This window comes from Alligator sinensis, unplaced genomic scaffold (assembly GCF_000455745.1).
Source record: "Alligator sinensis unplaced genomic scaffold, ASM45574v1 scaffold760_1, whole genome shotgun sequence".
Taxonomy (NCBI): domain Eukaryota; kingdom Metazoa; phylum Chordata; order Crocodylia; family Alligatoridae; genus Alligator; species Alligator sinensis.
The window spans coordinates 2600003-2609883 of record NW_005841989.1 but is presented as its reverse complement, the minus strand read 5'-3'; the positions used below and the strand labels follow the sequence as shown (position 1 = coordinate 2609883).

Here is a 9881-nt window from a genome sequence, read left to right as displayed (position 1 = left end):
TGCACGTGTGCAGCTGCAGCGTGCTTGTGGCCAGGAGTCCAGCCTGGCAGCGTGGAGAGCAGCATCCAGCCAGTAAGTCTGGGGGGGGGAGAAGCACAGACTGAGGTCCCCATGGCACAGGAGGGAGCGGGGCAGGGGCAGGCTCTGCCAGCTGGGGCAGAACGCAGGATGGAGCTGTGTGCAGCTTGTCTGGGGAGTGGAAGGGGGTGGCTTCTGCTGCTACATGCACCCCCAGGGGAGGCATGTGCTCCCTGAATTTGTGCAGGCTGCCCACTCAGGGCCAGGGGCTGTGCTGGCATCTTTTTGGCTCGGGGGCTGGGACAGGGCTGCGCTCAGGGTGGGTGGCAGTGGCACTGGGAGGGAAGGCAAATTTTGGGGTAGCTGTAGTTCACCCTTTAGCCCCCCCTCCAAGTGCCACTGCTGCTCACCCAGCCCCCACCTGCCCTGAGCACAGCCCTGGCCCAGTCCTCCAGCCAAGAAGAGGCTGGCGCAGCCCCAGCCCCAAACCTGCAGCAGGCAGCTTGCCCTTGCTCTGCCCACAAATCTGGGAGGCACATGCTCCCCATGGCTGCCCCAGGGTGTTTGCAGCAGCGGGAGCCGCCCCTCCCCACTGCTGCCCTGGACAAGCCACCCCTGGCTCCATCCTGTCCCCTGCCCCCCCCCCCAAGATGGGCAGTGCCTGCCCTGCCCTAGCCCCTTCCTTACTCCCTCCCTCACCATGGAGGCCTTGATCTGCCCTCCCTGCCTCCCCCCACCCTGTGTTCCTTCCCTCCACAGACTTACCAGCCAGACGCTGTTCTCCAAGCTGCCAGGCTGCATATCAGCAATTCGATTGGTATCGGCTAATATGGCAGGTTAATAATCGGCTTTTGGTATTGGCCAAAAAAATCTTTATAAGTGCACCCCTACCAAATATATGGTTATGAGTCAACAAAGCGATTTTGGATAAAGGGTCAATCAATAATCACCAATAACATAGGCAGTTTAAAACATTGCTTCCCAGCAGCTTAAGAGGAAGAACTTTGGGCAAAGGTATGGAGTAGGAATGCCTCTCTTTTTTCTTTGCAGATAATTTTCCAAAGAACTGTGGCGAAGGACCGAGTTTCACACACAAAATAGGCCTTACAATCTCATATGGATGCAACACCAGGATAGGATCATAGGAAAGTAGTGCTGGGAGGGCCCTGTAAAGGTCATCCCAGTCCCCTGCTCAAGGCAGGATCTTCCTTGACTAAACCATCCCAGAAAAATGTCTGTCTAACCTGCTCTCGAAAATATCCAGGGATGGAGATTTCACAGCTTCTCTAGGTGGTCTGTTCCAATGCTTAACCATCCTCATAGTAAGAAAGTTCTTCCTAATTCAAACTAAATTTTCTCTGCTGCATCTTGAGGTCATAACTTCAACTCCTGTCTCCTAAGGAAGGCAGACAGCTAAAACCTTTGAAAATTAGGTATTGAGATGAACTTTGTAGCCAAAAAAGAATAATGGACTAGTCAAGTGCAGATAAAAGTAATGAACTCCCAACAGCTTTCAGTGGGCAGAATATATGTTCATAGGATACTTGGCAGACCAGCTAAGCATCTCTTGGAAAGGCCATTCTTGTGGGACTCCACATCTTGATCAACCAAAGAGAAAATGGAAACTTATTATCTTTAATGAGTAAGACTCAGGAGCTGATATTGTGAATTGCCAGCATTTAGAAGGATGTCTTTGACTGGAAAGGGTGGAGGCAAGATGTTAGCAGCCAGATACCTCTAGCATATCTAGATGAAGAAAAAAGAATCTATATGGACAAGAGGACTGATCTAAGGTTGCATAGGCAGCCTAAAACTAAATGTTTGTTTTTATAATGTTTATGTTCCTTTAAAAGTTGTATGTTATTTCCTAGGTTTAAAAGAGCAAACAGCCAGGAGAAGATCCACCATGTGGCAAAGCAACAACAACGGTGCTGCGGCTGGATGTAGGAAACTTTAGATTGACACGGACCTCCGCTATTGGAGCTGAGTAACAGCTAGAGGGGTTGTCATCCTCTGTGGACCGCCGCCAGAGGGGGATGGGGTACGTTGCTTGTGGGTTTGCCAGCAGAGGAGTGTCTTGGGGATCCTGGATTTCATTCCAGGTTCTGGAAAGGAATGTGCTGTAGTGGGTCATCCTCTCCAAACTCTGTGTCCCTTCTGCCCCATCCCCTCCAACTCTCCATGCCTTCTCTTCACCCAGCTCCGGCTCCTTGTCCTAGGACTTCTCCGTGTCTGTCCTGTTTCACTCTCTGTTCCTCAAAGCTCCTCGTTACAGTCTTCACCAAACTAGCATCAGCTTTGCCCTGCACCCAGCCCTATCTCCTTTGCTCTCCCAAATTCCTAATCCCTATCTCCTCCTTCAGCTAGTTCCAGTCTTCCCAGCTCTGCATCAAGTCCAAGTCCCAGTTTCCTTGCCCAGCTGATCCCAGTTTCTCTTTCTCCCAATCTCCTGTCGTTGTCTTGGGCCATGTGCCCCTGCAGTTTATTTATCTTGCTTTCAAATCACACTTTCCTATTCCATGATGTTTGGGTGCCAGGAGGGTGGGATATTAAGCACAGAAAAGAGAGGATCCTTGCTACCTTTTATTTTGCCTGGCCCAGAGCAGCTGGGAGCAGACATTACAAAGAGAATCCAACTTTTTCCTGGGCTGGTGCAGATTCATAAATAAGGCTCCCAGTGATGTGAACAGAGGCACACCAGGATGTAACATGCACTGCAGGAAGCGTGGTCTTTAGTAGAGTCCAGCACTCATTTGATCCTGGAAACTGACGTGCCCTGCTGTCCTCAGACCATACAATGCGAGCAGCTAAAATGCCTCTCTCATGATGTACTTGCAAATGGAGCAAGTTTGTATAGTATTGGGATCATGTCTTGCCTGGATGAGGATGTGGGGAGGTGACCAGCAGTCAAGCAAGGAAAAGCCTGAATGTTACTTCCTTTGCCAGAGCTTCTAACAGATCTTTTTCTCTCCCACTCTTGCTTGCAGGCCAAGATTAATGTGGATGCATCTCAGCTGAGTTTTCCTCCCTAAGATGGCTGGTGAGTAAATAAGATGTTTCTAAGGTAGTATGAGTTTGGTGAATGAGGGGCTGAGACCAGGACACTGAGTGTTAGTTCCTGCTCTGCTGGTAACCTGCCAAGCTTTCACCCATTTTCCTTTTTTTATAGAAATGGGATAACCTGTCCAGATATGCCAGATACTTTATCTCAGATGAGAGGCAGGGTTAAGTGGACTTCTGATTATTCCCTATAAGTTTAAATTGCTGGGCTCTACCATGATTAAAGAATCTTGAATATGCATTAACTATAGCAATTTAGGAAAGGAACCTGACATCACTCTCAAACTGAGCAAGATGTTTCAATATGCTGGAAGTGGGGTGGGCTAGTTATACCACCTCCCACAATGGAGGGAACTCTTCTCCTGACTTCTGCAGGAACCCAGCTTCAGAACTACTACCTCAAAGACAGCAGGGCTGACAGAGCACATGGTATTTCTGTGGTGATGTAAAAAACAATTTATCAGTGTTTAGTACGGCAAGCCTGACTCCCACTCAAATGCAGGTGGCTTTTTAAAAAGTTCACAACCTCTTACTTCCTTTAAATCCAGTGTGTTTCATAAGCTAGGACAAATCAGGTCAATTTAAATTAATTTAATTCAGTATTTTACCTTTACTGTATTCCATTTGCAACAATCCCATTCATAACCAATGGGAATCTGTCACAAAAGGGAAAAAAGAGAAGAGCACTTTATTTTGCTGTCCACCACCATTATTATGTGGTGTAAATCAGGAGTAATTCCATTGCAACCAAGTTAGACTTCCTTGTGTAAGTGACAGAAAAATCAATCTATTGGGAGGGGGTTGTATTTGGTTTTTTAATGCGAGTGTGGACAGAAGTCAACAATTGCACTGCTGCCATCTTGCACTGTTATGCGGAAAGGAAAGTGTTAAGAGTCCAGTGAACTCCTTACTGAATAAGGAGTTTACTGCCTGGTACACTGAGACAGTACAACAGTGGTTCTCAGTTGGGGTGCCACCAAATTGAGAAAAGTTACAGAGGGCTGCTAAAGATTGAGAACCAGTGGCTTAGGGCAGTCCCTGTTAGAGACCAAGATGAGACCCAGGCAGCAGCAGATTATTCCCATCTGCTTTTCTGGGGTTCTTGCACCTTTCCCCAAGTCTAGTGTGGACCATTCTTGTAGGCTATACTAGACCTGTCTGCTGCAAAGAAGGGCTGACTATGTGGTACCATCACAGTTAGTTTCAGACCAGCTTGCTCAGATTCTGAGGCCACAGCTAATCCTTGTCCTGTCACTTGGCTGTGAATGGCCCCATGCTGGTGAATTAGGAAATTAAGCATGCTTCACTAAGTACATCCAGGGAGAAGTGGCTTGTGGAGAGGGGCTGTAGACTGGTTCAGGAGGCATTTCAGCCTTCGATGCATCTTATCTTAGTCTCTTAAACTCCCTAGGCTGGTTGAAACGGGTTCTGCAGAAACCAAAGCAAAGCTCCAACTCAGGAAGCAGCTCAACTGCTACTCCCACACGCTCACCTTTCTCCTCCACCTCCTCCCCGGTGAGAAGCTCCAGTTCTTCTGCCAGCAGTTCAGTGCTCCACCCAAGGTCACCACTGACTTCTGCCTCCCAGGTGAACATCAGCAGCTCAGGAAGTGCCCGCTGGACCAAAAGCTATGATGTGTGCATTTGTCACAATGAAGGGGATTTTGCATTTGTCGAGGAGATGGTCTCCTACCTGGAGAGTCAGCCTGAGACCTTCCGTTGCTTCCTGCAGATGCGGGATGCCACACCAGGCAGTGCCATTGTGACTGAGCTCTGTGAGGCTGTCCAGAACAGCCACTGCTGGGTCATGGTAATAACCCCTGGCTTCCTCCAGGACCCCTGGTGCAGGTACCAAATGCACCAAGCATTAGCTGAGGCTCCCATGGCCAATGGGCGTACCATTCCAGTGCTGAAGGACATTGACCGGAAGGACTACCCCCGGGAGCTGAGATGCCTCTATTACATCCATGTGACATTCAAGGAAAATGGCTTCAGGCAGATTAAAGACACAGTCTTGCGCTGTAAGTAAATTGTAGGGGGCAGTCAGCTTAATAACAGGGGCTTGCAGCATGTTTGCTTTTTGCTCTGCAGACACTAAGCTAAGCTACCTGGAGTGTTCCTGTATTCACAGACAGCATTTCTCTTTTGCCTTGTACTAGTAAGAGGCTTCCTGGATGCAGGGATAATTTCCACAGCAGTTATTTAACAGTCCATAGACAATGTAGAACAGTGTGGGATGGGACTTGAATTTTGTGTCCCTGTGAAACATCAGGGGCAGATCTAAACAGAAAGAGTTCAGCATATATATCCTGTTAATGAGGCACAACATTAAATCTCTCTCCAGCAGGAGAGGAACAAAAGCAGTTCTCACAACTCTGCAGCATCAGTCCCTTAGTGAACCTGGTTTCTGTCCTATGTCCCCCAGACCTACAGGAGCTCTGTCGGAGCACCCCAAGCACAACCGAGTGACTGGAGTCCTGCAAGAGAAAGGGAACACCATAAGGAAGCACATCCTTGGGAATGGACCAGGAATCCACACGGGTATTTTCAGAGTCTCTGGAGCTGACTGGAGCTAAGGTCTAGCTTCATTCTCTGCAAAGCACGTACAGAATCGCACATGGGAACTAACTCCCACAAGGACTTTCGAGTGGAAGCATCAGGCAGCTCTCTCCTGTGCGCACTAATATCAGGCTGTTTTGAGGCTGCTGAGGGTAGCAATGTCTGACAATACTGGCAACTGGGCATCAGTTTCTGGTGCTAAAGACTTGGGGCTTGCACATGGTTCTGTCATACTGCACATGGAATTGATTTGCTCCTGAAGCCACAGTGTTGGCAAACTCTCAGTCCTTTGAGGAAGGCAGTTAGTGATGTATGGCTTAGGGTTTTGGAGCCCAGATGGCAGTGGCACATCTTGACCCCACATAGCAATTTCCACATCACCTTGTCACCCTCGAGTGCCATGCTGCTTTGACACGTTTATCTCATTGCAGCATCATGCTGTGACTTCTTTGTCTAGATTTTTTTCCTCCCTGCTCTCCAGGTAGCTGCACCATGGTTACTCAGCATCCCCCTATTGATGTGCAGGTGGCAAATTACAGCAACTGAAGCACTGACCAGTGCTACAACCATGTGGCACTGCTGATTTAAAAAAGGGATGTCCTATACCTTGAAGAACTCAGTTAATGGCTTTTCTAGAGGCAGATGAAAGGTGTCTGTGAAAGCATTTTATAATGCATATTTTACCTTTTATCCTGCTCTAGACAAGCCTTAGTTGCTGGTCCCTGAAGAGGACAATAGTTTTTTTAGATGAGTAACTAAAACCTACTTGCTGTAGGGTTGATGGCAATCTCTCTGTGTGCTCAGTGCTGCCCAGCCATCCACTAAAATTTGCCTCAGTTTCCAGTTTCTCTTGCCATATGCTGAGAGACCATTCTCCTGTGAATTCTTTTGTGTCATTCACCAGGTGAGCTTGTCGTTAGGTTTTCCCTCAGCCCCTTCTCCCAGGCAGCCTTATTACAGGGCTAGATGGATCTACACTGCATTTCATTCAGCCTTGGGAATGCAAGTTTCTTCCATGGACCTTCCACAACAATAGGGCAGCAAATTCTGGACACCACTGTTATACCAAAGTACCTCACAGTCATTATGAAGTTGACTTTCATGAGATCCCAAAGATGCAGGTCAGTACTGTGCTTCCATTTTATGCATGGGGAACTGAAACACAGAGAGACTAGGAGCTAATGAAGGACCGAGGTGCCTACAGCTGAGGTGCTGCAGAGCCTTAACTCTTAGCTGCTTGGCCCCTGGAGTGGTGTGGAATCCAAATCCCTGAGTGAAGCATCTAGGCTCCTTATACAGTGCACAGTAAGAGTTAGGCATCTGAGTACAAGGATCCAAAACAATCACGCATTCAGTAGGGAGCTGCCTGGAGCCGGCCATTAACATGATATGAAATCCTGTCATCCTCCGGCTTTAAGTTCCTCCTTAGCATGAAGAGATATGAACCCACATCTTCCACATCCCAGGTCTGTGTTCTGACCATCAGACAAAGGTACGCTCCAACCTTCCTGTTGAAACTGGCCTGATGAAACTGAATTCCTTTTTGCATAGTGGCCTTTTTTTCAAGAGAACTGGTGGAGCATGTCCCACCCAGACTCGTAGTCTGGTAGTTGGGGCTCTCTCCTGGGAGACATGGGGGTTTGAATCCCTTCAGGCCAAAGAGGGAAAATAAACTTTCCTGGGAGAGGCAGAAGGCAGGGCAGGGTAGCACCTTAGAGATTTAATTAGTTCAAAGAGGCATGAGATTTCATAGGTGACCGCCTGCTTCAGCAGATAGTGTTGGATGAAGTAAGCTGTCACCTATGAATGCTTATGCTTCTCTGAAACTGTTAACCTTTGAGGTGCTGCCCTGCCCTGCCTTCTGTCCAACTTCAGACTAACACAGCTAACTACCTCTCTCTTCCCAGGTGAGTGCTTTAGCAACTAGGTTATTACATAACAGGTGGGCACCCCCACATACTGCACTTTAAAAGAAAGCAGCTACTAGCACATTTTGTAGGAAACCAATGTTGTCATCATTAGACATGCACAGAGTGCACCAGCAAATGAGGGCCCTCAAGAGTTACGTGGAGAAAGGCCTTATTTTTGTATCTCTAAACAAGCGTGGGCATGAGATGGGCACTACGCTGCCTAAAGTGAGACTGTTTTGGGCCTGTGCAGAAGCAGACTTCTAAGCCTCCAGAGGGCTGTATGGTTGAAAAGGGAGGGGTGTATGAATTCAGGCACTTCCAGGGCTCGGCAGCAGCTAGCTTTTAAAATTGCACTTTTGAGCTTGGGTGCCAAAATTCAGCCTGTGACCTGCTTTAGACACCAGAGTCCTTTATTGGATGTAGTCTCAGGTGATCTGGTAAAGGCCATGCAGGAAGTCTGTGACAGCAGAGGCTTGAACCCCAGTTAGCTCATTTGTGAGACCAATGTACCACTTACTGCTCAATGACCTTCCACAACCCAGTTCTGAGATGTTACAACACCAATGTGTCCCACCTTAACATTCTCTAGGACCCAAGGAGTACATCAACTGACATGAAGTTCTCTCATTAGATCAGTGATACTTGGAGGAAGAGGAACTATGAATAGGAAGACTCAGGGGCTATTTTGCAATGCATGTTTTTCAAATGCAATTTTAAACATGTTTACATAAAAAGAAGAAATATATTGTTTTCATATCTCTTGCTTCTCATTTTAATGGTGGATCTCATGTTGGTGAGAGGGACTAAGCTCTAATAGCTCAGGGTGAATTGATAGACATGGTGAGAGAGAGCAATATTTCAGGCTTGTTTTCTTTGGTTTCTCTCTCCCCTGTCCCTCGCATCATCTTGGATCAGACCAGAAGAGAATCCTTCTTCAAGGGGGATTTTAGATTGAACAAATCTCCAGCTTCACCCTGTCTAGCAACAATGGCTGATTATTGTAGTATAGGCATGCTTAGCTAATATGTGCTAGTTAATCCAATCCTAAACTTGACTGTTCTCCTAGAGTAGACGTGGGCTCAAACTTCATTTTATCCAATGGATTATTCAGTGCAACATACAGAAACAGCACTGTGGGCTGGGCTCCCTCTCAGGGAAGGGCCAGCCAGATTCTCTGTTGCTTTTTCTTTCTTGCCCGGTGGCTCGTGTTCCTTGCCACCTGTTGGTGCAGCTTCAGCTGGGCGAGCGTGTTAACCATTAGGTAGGTGGGCTAAATGTTGGGGGCAGCCCTCTCCCTTTAATTACACTGCAGTCAGTACTGCTGTTAGATGCACTGGTTCAGGCAGGCATCTCCCCAGCAAGCCCGGATCCCAATTGGACGGAAGTACCCAGAGGAGAGAAGAGACAAGTCTTGCTGGAATACAGCTACCTAGTGAGGGGATGGGAGAGTCATGAATCTCCCAGGATCTGGCCCTCAAAAGCCACTTTTACATTGGGTCCAAGTCACAGTCTCAATGCGCGTTCCGGGGGAGGTTGGAGATGGAGATACATTTCTTGCAACCCTAATGGGGTTTAACAGAAGGAAAGAGAAATATGGTCTCTTTGATCTCACCCATTACAGAACCTGGAGTCTGGCCTTGTTGGAAGTCACATCCCTGTGACCAAAGGAAGTGGGGAGGGAGGCAAAGCCACCAAGCGCATAAATATCTGCAGGAGACCACAAGAGACTGGTGTCTCGCACGTGGAGCGCGAGGAGCCTGCAGAGCGGGGAGGTACCTTCTGTAGCAGCTGATTGGCTGCTCTACCCCAGCAGGCGGGGCTATGGGGAAGGGCCACTAATCCGAGGCGGCCCCAGGCCCCGCCTTCTGCAGCAGGAGTGATGCCGGGGGTCCCAGCGCTGCGGGCGCTGCAGTGCGGCCCCGGCCCGGGGGAGGAGCTGTCCGGCGGAAGCCGCGCGTCCCTTCAGCCTGCGCCACTCTTTGGCGCGGCCGCCGCGCACGCGTACTGCCCGCCCTGTCATGGCGGCCGCCAGTCCACAGAGGAAGAGGCGGCGAGAGGAGGAGAAGAAGGAGGAGGCTGGGGTTGGGGCCGAGGATGGGACTGGGAATGGGGCCGGGGCCGGGGCCGCGGCCGGGAATGCGGATGCGGGCGGCGGCGCTTTCCCGCTAGCATCTGGGGCCGCTGCAGCGCGGGTGCCCGCGGCCGAGGCGAGGGGCTCCCCGTCCATCGCGCTCCTCGGCGCAAGCAGCCTCTGTCCAGCCCAAATAAACCGCTGGCTTCCGCCAGCACCGTCGCCCCTGGCAAGGCCCCACTGGCTCCGGCTTCCCCCCGCCCG

The 9881-nt window shown here is 49.3% G+C and overlaps 2 protein-coding genes across 3 annotated transcripts in view; both read left to right on the top strand.

Annotated features, from left to right (window-relative positions):
* Positions 1-765: 765 nt before the first annotated feature.
* Positions 766-8370, top strand: TIRAP (TIR domain containing adaptor protein). 2 transcript variants are annotated; one of them, XM_025201274.1, is made up of 4 exons: positions 766-2059; positions 3006-3058; positions 4490-5098; positions 5425-8370. In XM_025201274.1, coding segments are annotated over exons 2-4 (618 nt in total). In that variant the 5' UTR covers positions 766-2059; positions 3006-3051; the 3' UTR covers positions 5427-8370. The 2 variants fall into 2 exon arrangements, with proteins under 2 accessions (XP_025057059.1, XP_025057058.1); XM_025201273.1 differs by having other exon boundaries at positions 772-2059; positions 5503-8365.
* A 1121-nt stretch (positions 8371-9491) lies between these two features.
* The window catches only part of DCPS (decapping enzyme, scavenger), a 73985-nt gene continuing 73595 nt past the window's right edge, over positions 9492-9881 (top strand). The window contains exon 1 of the mRNA XM_025201272.1: positions 9492-9767. Within this exon, the coding sequence (XP_025057057.1) occupies positions 9565-9767 (203 nt within the window). The 5' untranslated portion in view covers positions 9492-9564. The remainder of the gene's footprint in view (positions 9768-9881) is intronic.